Source organism: Thermobia domestica, chromosome 10 (genome assembly GCF_964235325.1).
Source record: "Thermobia domestica chromosome 10, izTheDome1.hap1.1, whole genome shotgun sequence".
Taxonomy (NCBI): Eukaryota; Metazoa; Arthropoda; class Insecta; order Zygentoma; family Lepismatidae; genus Thermobia; species Thermobia domestica.
This window is the reverse complement of record NC_137463.1, coordinates 104,143,120-104,163,120: the sequence shown is the minus strand read 5'-3', so window position 1 is coordinate 104,163,120 and position 20,001 is coordinate 104,143,120. Positions and strand designations below refer to the sequence as shown.

Genomic DNA, 20,001 nt, shown 5'->3' with positions numbered 1-20,001 from the left:
TTAATTTACACAGGAAAAGATTGTATCATAATGTTTCAAGGGCGAGGAGAATTCTCCTGAAGATTTTCAAAATTTTGTTTGGGGTGCTCATATACAAATTATTATGAAGAAAAAAAACTTTCTTAATGCACTTTAGAAGTTCGGAATTTACGCCGCCATTACTGATGTGATTTCCCTCCTTAGAATTCTGGAACCGCCACTGAGTTGACACCACACAAACCTGGTTTCAAATAACCCAAATCACCATTATGCTCTGTGTTTAATAGGCTACTCAGGGTATCGTTCGTAGCAAATTGCTGCGGTCCGATCTAAGTTGAATGCAATTGCATACTCGCATGAATTGGAACGTGTGCATAAGAAATTGTGAATCGTGAAAGAAACTGCTTATGGATCGCACTGAAATTTTGTTCAGCTTCAAGAAGCACGAAGTCACATGCGGCGAAGCAAACAGTGACACTATTATTTGACTTTGTTCGGAAATGCTAATGCATTCCCCATATTCTTCAGACATTGCACCGTCGACTTACCATTTGTTCCATTCGAGAGTCAATTATCTCCGGGGCTGATCGTTCAGAACCCTTGCTGAGTGATCTGCACTAGACAACTTTTTTTCTTACTTCATGTTCCGCGGAATCCATAGTTTAGCCAAGTGCTGAAGACAGCTTATTGTTGTTGACGCGAACAATATCAGATTTCACAGGAACATCTTTATATCATGTTGCAACCTTCCTATTTTTAGAGCTAATATCCGACTATTTTTGCTTATCTAATATCAAAGAAACTGATAAACTCTGCCAAAGACAGTAAAAAAAGATCACGCTTAGAAGTTTAAATTTCTTCCAGTAGGTGGCAATCGCTGGAGGATGTTGGCTTCCATCTAACGGCGCGATGTGTAATTTCTATCATTCTAAATTATATACCTTTGTTGCAATAGTACAAAAATTGGTGGTGTTGCCTACGAGACGAGAATTCAAGGCGAGACAAGAAACATGACAAGTCTCGTCTCTTTTCGAGCAGGGTTGGAAAAAACACGTTAAAAAAACGTTTTTTATGTTTAAAACATTTTTTTTGTTTAAAACGTTTTTAATGTTTAAAACAAAGTACTTTGTTTTAAACAAAAAAACACGCTTAAAATGTTTATTTTGTTTAAAACAATAATCTAAATAGGCATATATATTCAATTTTTACACGCTTACAGTTATTGCTTGCCATCTATATTCAGCCGTTAGATCAAATTTCGGGAACTTTCCTAATCCAAATGTTCAATTCCGGAGAAAGAAATCGGGATTTTCCCGATTTCTGTTCACTGAATATGTAGTTTCTTTGTGTTATGTTCTACTGGTCGTCTGCATTCTTAATCTTTAAACCTCAGTGGCTCAGCCCCTAATTAAGTATGGAAAATCGTTTTGGAAACAATTTATTCCTGAAGGATGCAGCTTTCCGCTGGTGTGAATCTTATCTATGTGGGGGTACCACGTGGCGGTGGGAGGAGGGTAAATATCGTGCTCTTTTGTTTCTTTTTAAACGTTTTTTTTTGGGGGGGGAGCCATTCCCTCTCTTTGGGAATAGATTCATAAAAATTGGTGCGTGAAGCAATGAAGTAGGCCACTACATGATAATATCGTGTATTTGTACTTCTTGCTTATATGGGAGAGCAGGGAGGGGGCAAAGTTAGCCAATTTTTGGAGTTTCAGTTTTTTGACGTAAATTACATTTATTTTTACAACAAACATCAATAGCTCAGCCCCTAATTAAGCCAGAAAGATGATTTGGTACCAAAGTATTCCTGAGGAATGAAACCTTCCGCTAGTATGCATTTTATTAGGGATGGGCACGAGTCGAGCTAAAACTCGACTCGACTCGAAACTCAAAGCAAATTCGAGTCGAGTCAAAGGTAATTTTCTCGAGTCGAGTTTCGAGCCAAGTCACTTTTTTGAGGTCGAGTTTCGAGTGGAGTCGAGTTTGATAACCGGCTTGCTCGTTTTAACTCGTTTTGAAATCATGACCTGATTAGACTGGAAAGCGAAAGTCATAAGAAATGTAAGCAGTAATAACTAACTAACTAACTCTATGGCCTATGGAACCCGGAGGTTCAGTGCCGCGTTCACAAAAGCTCTCCACTGACTTCTATCCTTAGCTAATTGCATCCAGTTTCTACTTTGTATTCCTATCTCTGCGAGATCCATCTTAATATTGTCCTCCCATCTGCGCCTAGGCCTTCCTAATGGTCGTTTTCCTATGGGTCTACCAGTCAAGACTTTGAAAGCGTTTCTACTTTCTTCCATTCTAGCTACATGACCTGCCCACCTAAGCCTCCTACACTTGACGACCCTAACAATGTTGGGTAAACCGTATAAACTATGTAGTTCCTCGTTATGAAGCTTCCGCCATTCCCCATTCTCGTTCCTCTTGGGTCCGAATATTCTTCTCAGGATCCTGTTCTCAAATACTTTCAGTCTATGTTCTTCCCTCAGAGTAAGCGACAATGTTTCACAACCATACAGAACATATCGTTTTATATATTTTAAGCTTCAAATTCCTCGACAGAATTCGCGACGACAAGAGATTTTGAACCGAATAGTAACACGAATTCCCTGCTTTTAGTCGACATTTAATTTCTTCGTGAATGTGATTTTCGTCTGTTAATATTGATCCTAAATATTTGAAAGTATCCACTTTATCAAAAGCATTATTTAATATTTTAACGCCTCCACAATTTGCCGTATTACGGTCCCGACGCACTTCCATGTATTTAGTTTTCTCTGCATTTACTTCTAAACCCATGTCCCTGCAAGCGTTTAATAAGATCTCTGCATTTATTTCTACTGTTCTCCTATCATCCCCTATTAAATTTACATCATCAGCATATGCCATAACCTGGTGAATGCCGTTCAACTCTAGGCCCTGGTTGCTATCTTTGATTTTCCTTATGGCGTATTCCAGCACAAAGTTAAATAATAATGGCGACAACGCATCTCCTTGTTTCAGGCCATTTTCGACGTGGAAGCTCGGGGACAAAAATTTTCCTACCCGGACTTTACTTTGGGATTCACTTAAACATATCTTAATTAATCTAATTAGCTTTCTCGGTATTCCAAGTTCTGTAAGAACGTTGTATAATGTTTCTCTCCTAACCGAGTCGTAAGCCTTTCTAAAATCAATAAATAGTTGATGTACCGGGGTATTGTATTCCCACTTCTTTTCGAGTATTTGGCGAATGGTAAATATTTGGTCGATAGTTGATCGATTTCGTCTAAATCCGCACTGATAATCTCCAATAATTTCATCTGCGTATGGGGTCAATCTTGCTAACAGAATATTTGAAAGTATTTTATAGGATGTTGACAGAAGAGAAATGCCTCGATAATTATTACAGTCAGTTTTGTCGCCTTTCTTGTGAATTGGAACAATGATTGATTCTTTCCACTCTTGTGGCAATTCTTCCTTGTTCCAGATAAGGAGAATGTAAGCAGTAATATGGAACATTTTTAGTGTTGCTCAGAAGATGGGACACTGATCGCATCTCATCTCGTCTCGATTAACAAGACGACTATGAATTTTTATAACGAGACAGCCTCAAATGTGAGCACCAATGTAAACACCGGTATATACTGTAGTCCTTACCACCAAGGCTGAGACCTGCATGATCTAACTTTTGAGCCGAAGCAGAAGCCCAACCCAGGTAGTGATGTTAACTGGCTCAGTTCGGTTCAACTGAGGAGCAGCTCGAGCCGGCTCGGTTGAGATGAGGCACCGACTCGGCTCAGGTGAGCCATCGGCTCGAGCCAGCTCGGTTGGGTGAGCTGTTGGCTCGGTTCGATAGTGGATGAGCTGTGAGCCGAGCCGCTAGAGCCGTTGAGAACCCGAGCCGAGCAGGTTTGAACATGTTTGGCCGACGCAGTCTAACTTTTAACGATTTTTGGTTCGAGCCTGGATACTTGCTCCTCCGGAACTGAAACCCAGAACTTCGTGAACGATGTCCTTGCCTCCTTGACTTCACCTTTTCCGAGGTCAGCAGTCAACTAGTTTTTAGTATTGAGATACAAACCGCCTATCATTCATGTTTATACACGCTAGTGTTATAATAATAATAATAATAATAATAATAATAATAATAATAATAATAATAATAATAATAACAACAACAACAACAACATTAAGTTGTAGTAATAGTAAGTATCATTGATAATAATTATATTGTCTATGTAGGATATTTGAAGAAAGTACTTGAAACTACTCATAGCATTTGGCTCGAATCACTCGAAACGAGTTGGAGGAAATTTTTCGAGCCGAGCTCAATGATGTCGGTTTCGAGTCGAGTCGGAGTTTCAATGAAAACTCGCTCGAACTCGATCGTGCACATCCGTACATTTTATGCATGTAGGGGGTATTTATGTATGGCTGAGAGAGGGAGGATGAAGTTCGTTTTTTAAATTTTTCATCATTTTTTTCATCAGATTTTGGAGTCCATTCCTTCCCCTTTGTGGTACATCCACAAAAATTAGTATGTGAAGCAATGAAGTAGTCCCCTACATGATAGTAACCTGTATATGTACTTGTGTTTATAGAGGAAGAGGGGGTCAAATTTGACTAATTTACATTTAGTTTCAGAACGGTTCCATATAAGGCAAGATATGTTTTACTGAAGTGGTCTAAAAACATAATTCTTGTTCGTATACATGACGTGTGCAGCAAAAATGATTTGCATATGGACGTAGTATTGTCGTGGGGGAGGGAAGAGAATGTCTAATTCAATGAATGTTTTTCTGTGCATTTTTAATACTTCCTACATAAAACGAATTCATTACGCAATGGCAGCAATGGCTACCATTTCTTGTATTATTGTCACAAGTATTTGGCCTACACATTAGCATCATTTTGTCAGCGCAGGTGACTGCAAAAGTTGAATGTGGTAAGTCATATATTGGACAAACAGGACGAACCATTGAAGCCAGATCAAAGAACACAACAGTTACATCAGACTAAACCAACCAGAAAAATCCGGACTGGCCGAACATAGCATCAAACAGCAACATAAGATTTTGTTCACAGATACCGAAATAATAACAAAAGGCTCAAGAGTTTGGGACAGGAGGATAAAAGAAGCTGTTGCAATTACACAAGAAAAAAACGAACCTTAACAGAGACACAGGATTCCAACTGAGTAAAACATGGACACCAATCATATCCTGCCATTTCAAGCACCAATCAGAAGCCGCCATTTCAACCACCAATCAGAAGAGTCCAATCATACATACATGAGTAATATATTCCATACACTCTATTGCACCATCATATTCGCCTGAAGATGAGGACGATGTCAGCCCTAGAAACGTCACAAGATATAACAGTATTTACCTGGCTGCTAGCCCGAGAAGACCTGTTTACAATAATTTTAATGTTCTTGAACTAATTATGGCAATAGACGTCAAAACATACAACAAAATATTACAATATGTTAGATATCACGTTTAATTTGCACAAAGTATTCATCTAATGAATAAAACGGCCTTTGTAATAGCCAATTGTATAATTTATGTTTAAACACATTCATGGGACTTACAGATAATTCACTTGGTAACCCATAATACAATTTTACGCCTAGTACATCATAGTTATTCTTCGACTTATTGAGTCTCTTATATGGTACATCTATGTATTTATTGTACCTTGTATTGTACGAACGCAAGTTGTATCTGTACTGTAATTCAGGTAGTCTGTTTTTCACAAACAAAATAGCTGTATATATATATAAATTTATCACAGTTAATATTCTCAAATTTCTAAATAAAGGTTTACAATGCACTGTTTGATGTGAATTTGTCATAATTCTAATTACTTTTTTCTGGATTAATAGGATATCCTTGATACGTGAAGCGTTTCCCCAAAAGAGTATACCGTATGAGAGAATACTTTGAAAGAATGCAAAATATGCAATTCTTACATAACCATCCGATACATAATGTTTCAGTCTTTTCAGAAGGTAGACAACTCTAGATAATTTACTAGCCATATATTGAATATGTGGTTTCCATGATAACCTACTATCGACATAAACATCCAGAAATTTTACATTATTTGTGATGTTAATATTTGGAACTTCCCTCAAGCCAAATAACATGTGTTGTGTTTTGCTTCTATTGAGATGAAAACAATTAGCTTCAAACCACTTACTTGCTTCAGTTAAAACACTATTTGCCATGTGTACAAGGTTGTCTACATCATGGTTTATGTTCACAAAAGTGGAGTCATTAGCATACAATATTGATTGAGCTTGTACACAACTTGGTAGATCGTTTATCATTATGGTAAATAAAAGTAGACCAAGCACCGACCCTTGAGGGACTTTTCATTTCAGACTGTACACCGTTTGTAAAGACAACTTGCTTTCGGTCTTCCAAATATGTTTTAATTAAGGTCAATCCAGTGCCATTTATGCCATACCTAGTTAATTTATTCAACAGTAGACTGTGGTCTACGCAGTCAAAAGCTTTGCTCAGATCACATGTAGCATGGGCAAAGAACCTATTTTCAAAAGCTTGTGTAACCTCTCTCACCAGCACGTCAAGGGCGTTAACCGTTGATAAGCCTGCCTTAAAACCAAATTGAGATTTACTTATTAAGTTATACTCATTAAAAAAATTTACTTAGCTGAGAATACATAGCTGCCTCTATTATTTTTGAGAAAATAGGGACTAGAGAAATTGGTCGGTAACTACTTGGATCACTCTTATCACCTTTCTTATAGATTGGAACTACTTTACTTACTTTGAGCACACTTGGAAAATATCCCTCAATTAAGCATTTATTAATACAAAAAGTGAGTGAAAATAATATATGATCTATTACTTTTTTAATTGTATTACTTGATAAATCATATATGTCAGTACTTTCAGAATATTTCATTTTGTTAACTATATCCTGTATTTCATTAGGAGTAACATTTACAAAATTAAATATAAAATTAGTATGCTGTACACAGTTAGGTATTGTGGTGTTTGACCCTGGTGTAGTTGAGCATTCTATATTGCTACGTATTCTGTCAACAGATTCAATATAAAAAATATTAAATTCATTGGGTGTTATAGGAATTGTTTCTTTCTTATTCTCTTTTGCGACAGAATTTATTACCTTCCATGCGGCTTTACATTTATTACTTGATGCTTCAATGTGGTTCATAATGTGTGTTTTCTTAGCTGTAATTATGGCAAGTTTGTATTCCTTCTTAGCACTTATATATGCATCTTTTGTTGTTTTAGACATTACATTATTATATCGATTGTACAGTATCATTAGTTTACATTTCATATTAGCGAATTTTGGAGTATACCATTCCATTTTGCTATTTCTATGTCCCTTTCTATTGTTCTCAGTAATAACTTTACATTTCCTTTTTGGTATTTGTGAGTTGAAAATATGAAGGAAAACATCAAGAAAACGCTTAAATACCTCATTGGCAAATAGTGTGTTTCCATAAACATTGCTGGACCCACCCAAGTAATGAACCCAATTTACAAGAGATAAAACAGTTTTAAAATTTGACAGTTTATCTTCAGTTAATGGCCTAGTGATAACATATCTTACATCTGTAATATTGTGAGTTTCGAAATCCTTCTTATCTATCTTGAGTAAAACCAATTTATGATCGGAAAAGGTAAAGTCTATAACTGTACTAGTAGCATGAGCTCTATTAATATTTGTTATTATGTTATCTAAGCATGCAGTGCCCCTCGTGGGCTTACTATTTACATAGTGAAAGTTAAATTGTCTTAAAAAAAGATTTTTGAATTCAGTGACTGTTTATTAGTTGTTACATCAAACTTTGCATTAAGGTCTCCCCCAATAATAATCTTATAGTTATTACAATTAGGCTTACTAAGATAATTCAATACATTTTCAAGTTTGTCTAAAAATTTAAAGGGTCCCCATTAGGGGATCTATACAGAGATACTATAATTAATTTTATGTCACCAATGACGATTCCTGAAATTTCAAAGTTTAGTTCGTCACAGATGTGCTCAAAATTTACGAATTACAATTTCTTCTAATCTCAGTATTTAAATATATAGCTACCCCTCCGTATGTAACGCTTTCTACAGTAACTATTTACTAAGTGATAATTATCCAGTTTGTTAAATTTAATATTATCTTCGTGACACCAATGTTCAGACAAACAGATAACATCGATATTATTCTCATTGGCCACTTCATTTAGGACCAAAGTTTTCATATCAAGACCTTGTATATTAATATATCCTATAATATAATTGTAGTTATCTCTTAAACCAAGTATACTCTCGGGCACATAAGAGTTACTATTCACAACAGAGTGTATCATTCTTGCCCGATCGACCTCAGTTACAACTACCCGTTTTTTGGAAGTACCGGTATAACCCTACCTAATGTACTTTTACAAAAATCTTGATTTAGGATTATTTCTACTATTTTATCGCATACATATAATTTACCCAGACTATTTAAATGCAGAGCATAGGTTGTATGAAAATGACTACCAATTTTACTTATATCTACAAACTTCACATTAGTGTAGTGTTTGCAAAGGATGGAGACTTCTTGATTCGCACTGTCAACCTCATTATTAACACATGACCAACTTGGTAAATCATAACGATGGGGAACAGAAATAAACACTACACTTGTATTCCGAAGTTCTGTCAATCTACGCTTAAGAGACAACCTCAATCCATTCGTTTCGTTTTTCGCCATATCATTTGTTCCCGCCATCAAGATCACAACATCGTTTGCACCCATATTTGAACACATTGTCTTGCAATTTGCAGTTACCGCCATAAATTTTGGCCCCGGTTTTACAACACCAGTAGCATTGAATCCTCTTCTTATCAATTCCGTGGCAATGTTTCTGCCTTGGCTATCAGCAAACAGTTGTATTTTAGGTTTCTTTTGACAGTTATTACTTACTACACCTCCACTCATTTCATAATTATAAGTTCTATTTCTACTAAGTCCGTCCTGCTCCCCGCTCACCTCGTTTTGTTTCGGAACTGAAACTATATTATCCACGTCTACGGCTTCTTGTAGTAATTTGAATCTATTTTGAATCGGGAAAGGAGAAATGTAATTATATTGCTGGGTTTTGCATGTGTTCTTTCTAGAGGCAGTCTCCCACATTCTATGCCCATTATTTGTATCCGAATATCCATTCTGTGTATAATTATCAATAGTCCTTGCACTACTATGTTCTTTAAGTTTGTCGTTTTCAACTTGTAATTTTTGCAAGTCCTGTTGTAGAAGTGTTATAATCTCCAGCAGGGATTTCCTATCGCAATGTTTACAATCATTTGTTTCATCCTGATAGACTTTATCCTTCACACTATTGACATCATTACTGGCACAACTGGGACACCACCATTCCGTATTTTCATCTGGAAGGTTATTTTCCATTATTTTTCACATTTAAAATGGTTCCACTTATCACATAAATCACAGAGAATTCCATTTCTCACTGTTTTACCACACTTTGTACACTTAAAATCACAAATCACTCGATTCTTCTTAGAAGCTCTGGAGGACGTGACTTCTCTATTAGGCGCCATTACGTTATGTGCCTTTATTAACTAACTTAATAAAGGAAGTTCACACATTTGAGCATTTATTATTATTATTAAACTAAGTAATACAGTGAAACCTCTCAAAACGGACATCAGTGGAACACGATTATTTGTCCGTAAATGAGAGGTGTACCTAAAAGGAAGGGTTCTCTCTCATACCACCACACCACACATATTTATGGCATTTGTCCTCTTATGAAGGTGTCCACTATTAAGAGATGCCCGTTAAGAGAGGTTTCACTGTATTAGAAATTAACCAACACTGTTTAACCCAGTAATTAAATATGAATTGATTATATACGAATTATTGAAATCATTTTGCAAAATTCTGTTATTATTTCAATTTATTCACCCCCAGCAAGTTTTAGTGGGTGATTTTTTTTCAAAATATTAATTGGGAAAAAAATTCCCTCGTCTCATGCTGAAATCACATTTATTTAGTAATTAATACTGTACATAGTTGCAATTTCATTATTTTAATATTCTAACTCTGTTGTTAACGTTAATTGTTGTAATATTATTTGATCTCTTAATCCCCGCTCCCGCCTCTTCCTGGCTAGGTTATTTTTTCTGAATATCTTTCATAAGAAAATTATTCATTGATTTAATTGTTTTTTCAGAAATTCAGTTTTTCAATTTACAAATATTTTGTATCTTTCTGTTTTGTCTTTTTTTAATGTAGCCTAATTTTAATAATCCGCTCAATAAATTTACGTGAATAAAAATTTAGCTACTTTACAAAAAATTAAGCTAGCGATAAATGCGTTCCTGCATAATACTAGACTCAGTCTAAAAAAAATATATATAATTCTTACTTCGATGGATCTCTTCATTTCTAAAAACGTTTTGACTACACCGTTCTAACTCCCGTCCGTTGATACACCACTTGCAGAGTAGCACTTACCAACTGAATCTGGTATAGGCGTATTACTATATTGTCACATTTTTCCTTATTGAGGAGGAGGTAGGTGAACCGCTCAAGACGTTGCCAATTTCAGTCATCAACATCTGTCCATCAATCTCCTTTCTCGGAAACGATCGCAGAGCCCAGGAGGGTAGATATGAGCGGGTCTGTTTCGTCAATTGTTTTGATCGAAACACCACCCGAAACAATGAGGTCATGTGGTTCTCGAAGCCGAACATTGAACGACGTCGCTTCGTATTTTGAAGTGAAATAAATAAATAAGAATATTGCCTTCTTTCCTAAACGCTAAACCTTTTTTAACTTGATGTAATAAATAACCTATATGATACTGATTGATACAACTGGATTTGGGGGAGTATTTGTTTTCCATTCAGGGGTGTGTGTAAAGAAATTTGGAGGGGTGTTAGGGGGTGTTGGGGGAGTGTAGATTACTCCCTGGTTTTAAACATGTCCAACCACCATTGAAAAAAAAAACACGTTTAAAACAATTTGTTTAAAACGTTTAAAACAAACTGATTAAAACAACAGCCCTCGTTTAAAACATGTTTTAAACATTTTGTTTTAAACATATCAACCCTGTTTTCGAGATGAGACTAGAAATTGCTCGAATCTCATAGGCACCAGTAGTTCACTCAAGTTTTAGATCTCAAACCTTGAACTAGTTTCACATGATTCATAGTGTAAAAACTATAAATTCATAAAGCGATTGTGTGAGCATAATAAAGAGCATTTATCAACGTTTAAAGTCATTACATAATATACTCCAATTATAAATAAGGTGTGAATGTTGTTATATCGCACGCTTCGTGGACCTCTGGTAACGCGGAAGGATCTTGATAACTTCTAGATGAAATTAAGAAAGAAATCAGGATACAAATTTCGTATATAAATTTAAAATACGAAAAGAGAAAATAATTTCGACAATCGAGAGAAGACGTCTACAAAATTTACAAGTCGAGACGAGAAACCCTTATTTCTCGTCTCGCCTCATGCGCAACAATAAAAAAAGCAACGCTAGTTATATTTATACATCAATAACTATAATGAAAGATTTTTCGAAGTTTTGTTAAAAAAAAAAAAAAAAAAAAAAAAAAAAAAAAATGCTTCACAGTAAAGGAACACTGCTCTATCATTGAGGTTGCAGTGCATGCAACAAATCTCGATCGACTCAAGTAAAGAACAAGAAACACAATTTAATAAGTTTATCATTTCATTTTTCTGACAAATAAGCATAAAATACAATTCTATTTAATATCCTTATGGAGTGTACAAATGTATCTCTAAATTTACATTTGTTTACATCTTAGAAAATATATCAGACATTTCCGAAGCATACCAATACACCATGGCATGTATAATGTACTACGAAAAAATTACACCCTTATTTTGTTAGATCTTATACGGATGAAAAATAGAATGAAGAATACAGAAATATCTGAGATATGTTAGTATTATTTCTTTGGTCATATGAAGATCATGATAATTCATAGTCATCTATGTTCTTAGAGAACAAAATGTTAGACAAGATACTATTAAAAAAAAAGTTTCGTTACATCATCAACAATGGAAATACTTGATGCTTACACTCACTTTGTCGAATATGCAGTACTGTTATAAATAGACAAATATATAAATACATACATTCGCACACACTCACATGCCTATACACACGAGCTCACAATTTCAAGTAGAAATATCAAAGCTAACTGGTCTTTTGCTTGGTTTCCCATACGTAATCTGTTTATTCAGCAACTGGTCACTCTTCTGCTCCTGCCAGTGCCTGTCCTTCCGTTTCTGCCGGTGCTTGCCCTTCTTCATCTTCCGGTTCTTCTTCTTCAACTTCTGGTTCTTCTTCTTCTACAAATTCCTGTCCTTCGTCTCCTTCAACAGCTGGTAGCTCGTATGAAAACATATCTTCCATAAAAGATTTTACTTCTGGAGCTTTAAGAGAATATACAGAAAATTATTTGTGACAAACAACTGCCAAAAGAAAAAAGAAATTTTGTACTTAGGTATTGTAGCTACTAAAAATGGAAAGAGACCCCAAAGGAAGGAGGAAATGAACAATCTATCCAGCAAAAATTTACAAAGTTGTATCATGATTAATTTACGTACATTTTACTACAAGATTCGTAATTCAGAAATACAGACAACTTAAACGTTATCACCAAAGAGTTCTTGCTTGCTTTTGTGGTCAAAATTACTCCTTTTTCATAGAACATAGTGACAGAAATTTTGAAATACATAATATATATAAGCTGCAAAATTATTTTACATGGTGACGATATAACGTTATTTCTATCTGGCAAACTCAATGATACCGGATAATTCATTTAAAAAATTAATTATATTATTTTATGTAACTTCAAATAAAGTAGAAGAATTTTTTTTCCAGCAAGTATTAAAATAAGTTCTACATGAATCAAAAATTTTGTTTAAATCAATAAGTAGATTACATCAGTAATAAGTTAGGAAGCTGCTGCAGTTTAGTGGTTCGAGCGTTGGACTCATGTCCATGTGGTCCCAGGTTCGATTCTCTGCCGGTGCTTCCCCAATTTTCGGCGTCCACCCAGCGTCGTGAGGCAAACTGGGAATTCACGTGAATAAAAAACGTCGCGGCCACTAAGTCTAGAAAGCTCCCGATTGGGCGACGCGGCACGCTGACCACACGTTCGTCACTAGGTTGGACGTAGTTCCACCAATCGCAAACAGATGGCGTGGAGCGGCTCAGGCCCACAAATCGGGTCGTTACGCCAAATGGCTTAGTATTTAATAAGTTAGGAAGAATACTTTCTCTCATATAGATTCAGAAATATTGGTAGGGGATACGTGATAAAACATTCTTATATTCCTGTTGTGTTTTTTTAATCCTGTAATCGAGCTAAGTAGTGTAACAGGAAACAGCCTATACTGTAAGGATTAATCTTGTATAATGGTTTGTGTACCGGCCGACTGCACCGGGCTCAATCCTTCATCGTGGTTTGGAGCTTAATCAAACATTAAATCCTTCATAACCTCGGTGTTGCATAAGAAGTCATAAATATATAAACTCAATTTTTTTTCCTTTAAAAAACATCCCTATCTTATACAGGTATTTCACTATAAGGCAATTTTACTGATATATATTGTAATGTACCACGTGCTTCCGTGTACAAACAATTGTATATACTCCTGTTTGTAAACACTACCACATGTATTTACGTCGGAGCACTACACGATTACTAGCGCTGTGCGATTACTATGAGAAACAGCAGACGACGGATCACCTGCACCTCCTACAAGTCACATGACGACAGAACAGCAGCAGCACCACCGCCGCTCTGGGACGCCTATATATTGGACAGCAACCAGCGGACCGGTGCCAGTTCTCTGGTCTCCCTCCTCTTGCCTATCTGAAGCACTAGGAGTAACCTACCCTCAAAGCCTCTAGTCTGCTTCGGGACTCTTGGCTATTCCTTTCCTCCTGGCTTAGCCTGCTTCGGGTCTCTGTAGAAATCCTGTCCGCGATCGCACGGTCAAGGACTACTTAATTTCTACCTTACAAATTAGAGAAAGTATTCTATAGTGTTTTCTGTAAATACTCTTGTTATTAGAGGATTTTACGTACAAATAAACCGGTAGTGGGAGTCGATTACGGACTCTCTATCTACCAAAAAGTTTTACAATATATATATTGTAGCAAAGTAAAACTGTAAGATAAAGCTGAGCCACTCAGCTTCAACAGATAAAATCACCTTAAACTGCCTGAAATCACGATGGCGCCATAAAGTTCTAAAGGACCTGAGTCGAAAAATGTTAAATAGCTATAAATACATGTCTCATCGGTGAAACTTTCAAAAACTTGTAATTTGAAACAATTTCACGTACTAACGGCAATTAAATACACACTAAAATAACTTATCTAAGTATCCATATAATCAACTCATACTGAAATTTCTCTGAGTACACTCTGATTACGCGATTCGAGAAAAGAAAGGGAAGATCTATAATCATTTTGTAAATAGAAGAATTAAATCTCTTAATAGAAATATCACTGCTGTTAATACTGGAGACCTTATATTTCATTATTATAGGTGGAACATTATTAATGAAAAAGGGCAAAGTACAAGTACATAACAGGGAAAAAACTGCTTAATACCACATAATAGCATATGAAAAGTTGTCACGATGTTAGAGTACAAAAAGTAAAAAACAGTATATTGCTAGATATAAAATCTCTACGAATGTTGTATTTATTTCCAATTAATTGCTGAATTTCGTAATTCTAAATGTATCTTTACTTGTCTTGTTATTCATATTTGTTGACATCTGATTCCTTGTGAAAGCTTGTGATGTTCCTGGATTACAGAAGCAATTGCGGATGATTCACTGTTTGCATAATTTAGTTTAGTTGTGTGCAGGTTGATTTAGAACCAGTTTGATAATTGTTAATGTTGGTTTATGAAGAATGGTTAATGCTGATTTTGTATTTGATATTGTCTGAGAAAGTGAAGAATAAAACTAACTTTTAGTTGATAGCAGATTTTATGATTAACAAAATACAGACTAGTTGATCAGAACACAATCCTAAAAGATAACTGAAATTGAGAAGTGATAATGAATTTTACATCTAACGAAGCCTGGAAAAAGCTAAACTCGGTACTGGAAATTTTACAACTGAGAAAATTAGGTAAATTGTTAATTATAGGATTAGTAAGTTTGTAGTGGTCACAGGATAAATGTGTAGAGAATTACATTAGGAGTTCACAAAGTTTATGATTATGGTTTATTGATTAACCTAATTTGTAGTTATTGAAATGAAACTAACAGCTTTTCTGTGGTGATGTTAATTGCTTTTATTATATGCAAGAAAGCACATCGTCCTCAGGGGGTTGTCGTTCTCCGTACCATGACGTCATAGCGCAATGGCTAAAATCACATAACCATGAATATTTGTTTGTCGGGTTAAATTTTCGATCTTCATCATGCAATTAAACATGATACTGCGATCCTTATATCTTAAACCGTTAATTCATTATTTTACAGCGAAACTTAAAAATCTAAATTTTATTTTATTACGATTCAGGATTCAATATATTCATGTCCGAGCTGAATTCTATTTTACAAAGTAATTATTTGATCTAGAGCTAATAAATCTAATTCATTTAACGTAACATTGGAATTGTTAATTTTTTTTCCTGACTAAATAAAAATAATCATAATCAATTAATGAATCAATGACAAATCGTTACATGCAGGGAACGTACAGTAGTTTTGAGTATTATATACAATTGCGATTATGTATAAAGATGTACACTAATTATGGATGTTCTAAGGTAATAAAATAAATTAGATGAATTAATGGAGAAGTAATTGAAATAAAATACAATTGAACACATAATTAAAGCGATTGTATATAATGATAAAATAATTTTATAAATATATGGGTTGATCTACGAATTATGAACCAAAAAAAAAAAAAAAAAAAAAGTTGGTGAATCGATCCTTGAATATTAGTCTATCTTCTGAATTATTGCCACATTCAGCATTATTTCATGTTATTTGATTCAGAAAAAATTTTGATATCTTGAAGTTTGTATTGTAACAAAGAACAATTTATAAGTAGAATAATAATTTACATGAATTCGAAATATGCACTTTTAATTGATGAAATCGAAAACGTTATTACAAGATATAAATGTTCTTGAATTATATGCATCTTAATCTAACCGAGTATGAAATATTAAATTTTGTTCAAAAGCGCTGTTTTTGAATATTATGAATTATCAAATACCCTAATTCTTGATTTTATAAAGTTGATTTGTATGTATGCGTATATAGTGTGAAGTCCTAGATAAATAAACTAATAATTGTAATTTGGTATATTAGACTTCATTCTTATGATTTATATTTATTCTACTACATTCATAGACTATGTTTTGTAGATTGCACAGATATAGTTAATAAGAATTTCCAATTCATCTGATGTAAAGTATATTTCAGAAATACTCTTATCATTTTTTTTTTTTATTTGTTTCTTACACACAAATCATTTTTGGAAGAATTTGCTTCCCAGTGCCCCATACATTATGCAAAATTTTAAAAAACGGGCATAACAAGCTAGAACAGTGGTTCTTAACCAATAGGTCACGATACAGTAGTGTGTCACGCAGTCCCCTAAGGTGTATCGCGAAATTTTAGAATTTAAAAATCATGAAGAATTTAATAATAACTAGTTAAAATCGAGACAGATTGTACCAGTCAACATTTCAAGCGGTAGCAATAATGCTCAGTACTATATAGAGTCATTATAAAAACTAATTGGTTTCAATGTTATAATAGATATTAATATTAATAATAATAATATCAAATAAGTGTGTCGTGAAGTCCTGGACATTAGTAAAGTGTGTCGACAGTCAAAAAAAGGTTGAGAACCACTGGCCTAGAATTTACAACTTACTTGCTTATCTACTTTTGTATCCTCTAGTTCTAGTAATATTGCCAATATTTCGTGCCGCGCTAGCATTTTTTTTTATTTTTTTGATAACTTTATACTAAGACAACGTCTGATGTGTTCATGAGTTCCTTCTCATTTTTCCTTTTATCTATACTTACTGTTTTACTTTTTTTTCTGCATTTTCCTTTGCAAAATCCGCTGGTGTGGCTCATCAGGTCGGAGATATTAGAAGACTATACGAAGCTGATAAGCAAATAAGTTGTCATAGATTGAGGATTTCTGTGTGAACAAGATACTTACATCATCATCATCATAGGTTTTCTGCCTTTATTGGCAGGTCATTTGCCGCAGCTGAGAAGCTTCCATGCTCCACGGTCCTCCGCTAACCTCTTCGTCTTCGCGTATGATCTTTCTGTTTTAATATCATCCATTAATTTTAGTCTCCTTCGCCCCCTCCTTCTCTTTCCCGCCACCACACCCTCTAGGGCGTCCCTCATGATACAATCTCTTCTTAGGCAATGTCCCAACCAGTTTCTCTTCCTCTTCCTAATAATATCTAAAATTTTTAGTGTTCTTTTCTCACCCACCATTTCTAACACTCTCATTCGTTTTCCGCTCGACCCAACTAATTCTTTCCATTTTTCTCCACACCCACATTTCGAAGGCTTCCAGTCGATTTTCGTCACCTTTACGTAATATCCACGTCTCCGTCCCATACAGTACAAAACTCCACACGAAGCATTTTATAAGTCTTTTTCTCAACTCTTTATGCAAGGTCCCATAAAACAGACTTTTCTTCCTCCTAAAGGCTTCTTTCGCCATTCCTATCCTTGCTTTTATTTCACGTTCGCACTTCATGTTATTACTAAGAATACTACCCAGATATCGAAAACTATTCACTTGTTCTATTTTCTTCCTTCCTACTTTTATATTTGACACAGACCCCTTCGTTCCAATCACCATGGCTTTTGTCTTTCTAACATTTATTTTCATCCCATATTCTTCAAAGCCCTTTCTAATTTTTTACAACATTTTATTGATTATCTTTTCAGATTCTGCAACAAGCGCCATATTGTCTGCAAATCTTATGCATCTAATCATTCTACTTCCTACCAGGCACGTAGCCAAAGGGGGTCCAGGGGGTCCGGACCCCCCTTCCTTCGAGACCAGAAATGAAAAAAAAATTAAGGAAGGATAAAACAAAATGAAATGACAAAAAGAAGGACCAGCGTTAAAAATTGAAAAGAAAACTACTAGAAGCTTTTGCTTACTCTTTCTTATGAGGAGATTTGTATTACTTGGAATATGGTGGCGAGGTAAGCGAGGTATTCTGGAAGAGTCAGGGACTTTGAAATTTCAAGAAAAGTTATGGAATTCTCAGAATTCCTGCTACTAGTCAGGGAGATTTCAAGCTTTCGAAAGCATAAATGCCGTTGTGTAACAGCGTGGACATTTTTAATCATAACTTTTCGTCATCGCATCCTTGCTGTATCAAACATGTTATTTCAAGGACAATTTTCTGTTGCTCCTTTAACCTGTTATTTGGAACCGGCAGTAGTTGACGGAATAATAAAGACAAAAAATTATGTTGAAAGAAAGTTCTGTTATCATTTGATTCAACAGAGAAAGGAACGCATATATTGTAAAATTAGTTGAATATACACATGCTTCGCACAGGGACTTATTTGAAAGTCAACGCCTATGGGAGTATCACCATTGATCTCAGCGACCGCAAGAACTATGGATTTGATATTAATATCGGTCATTTTGGGCTATTTTTTACATGTCTCAGTATCCACCCCCCGGTGACTCTCAGCCCGAATACTTGCAAGTCATCGCTAATGGAAGTGTCGCCATTGATTTCAGCGACCGCGAAAACTATGTATTTGACACTAATATCGGTCATTTTGGATTACTTTCATATGTCTTAGTATCTCACCCCCTCCGGTGACCCCCGGACCAGAGCCGAATAGCATGAATTTGAAAGTTAATGCGACTGGAGTTTTACTATTAATTTCAGTGACCACGAAAATATGAATTCGACACTAATAGTTCAAGTGGTAGAGCGTTGGCTTCGCATTCGGGAGGTCGTGGCTTCGAATCCCGCTGCCTACCATCCTGACTGAGGTTTTCCAGGGTTTTCCTCAGTCCTACCAGGCAAATGCCGGGATGGTACCTACTAAACAGGCCCTGGTCGATACCTTCCCAAATCCTTTCCATTGTTAATGTTGTTGGATATCCAATGTAAAATGGCCCCTGAGCTGTATCTGGTGATTGTTAAATAAGTAAATATCGGTCATTTTCTACTACTTTAACATGTCCCGGTAAACGCCCCCCTAAGACCCTCTGGTTCGAATTTCGACAAAAACGTTTAACTCTGGTCTGGAGCCTCGACCAAGGTATTCGTGACTAAAAATTGGTAACTCTCGGTCAATTTGTCTGGTTCCCAAGCCGGTTCCGGTAAACGCCCCCCTGAGACCCCACTGTTTCGAAATTTTAAAAAAAAACGCTTCGTCTTGATCTGGGGCCTGGGCCAAGGTACCCCTGACCAAAATTTGGTAACTCTCGGTCCACTCGTCTGGTCCCCAGGCCGCACACAGACAGACAGACAGACAAACACACAAACAAACTCTTTATTTTATTTATATTAGAAAATAGTTTACAAGACAGTTTTCAGTATGTACTTTTTATAATAATTAAGGTCATAACGAAAGGAAAATTGTTATATTTGAATAAACAGGAGAAGAACGTAAATATTGCAAAATCTTTTTCAATACTTATTTTTATTATTTTGCTCGAAATTTCTTCATAGTTTATTAAAATACTTGCCAACATATCCTCATTTTATTGTCCTAACAAACCAATATATGTTTTTAGTAAAGTAGTTTAGATTGATCGAGCTCCTGGGCCTTCAGAATTTCATGTCACCCCCCCCCCTTTCCCGTTACGAAATCCTGGCTAAACGAACCAATATATGTTCCAGTAAAATAGTTTAGAGTGATCGAGCCCCTTTTGTGATGACCACAGTATTTCATGTCACGGACCCCCCC

General features: G+C 35.5%; 1 protein-coding gene across 1 annotated transcript in view; it reads right to left on the bottom strand.

Moving 5' to 3' along the window:
• Window positions 1-12,151: 12,151 nt before the first annotated feature.
• Window positions 12,152-20,001, bottom strand: part of LOC145662617 (uncharacterized) — a 132,621-nt gene continuing 124,771 nt past the window's right edge. Inside the window, exon 9 of the mRNA XM_081728352.1 lies at window positions 12,152-12,456. Coding sequence (XP_081584478.1) covers window positions 12,272-12,456 — 185 coding nt within the window. The 3' untranslated portion in view covers window positions 12,152-12,271. The remainder of the gene's footprint in view (window positions 12,457-20,001) is intronic.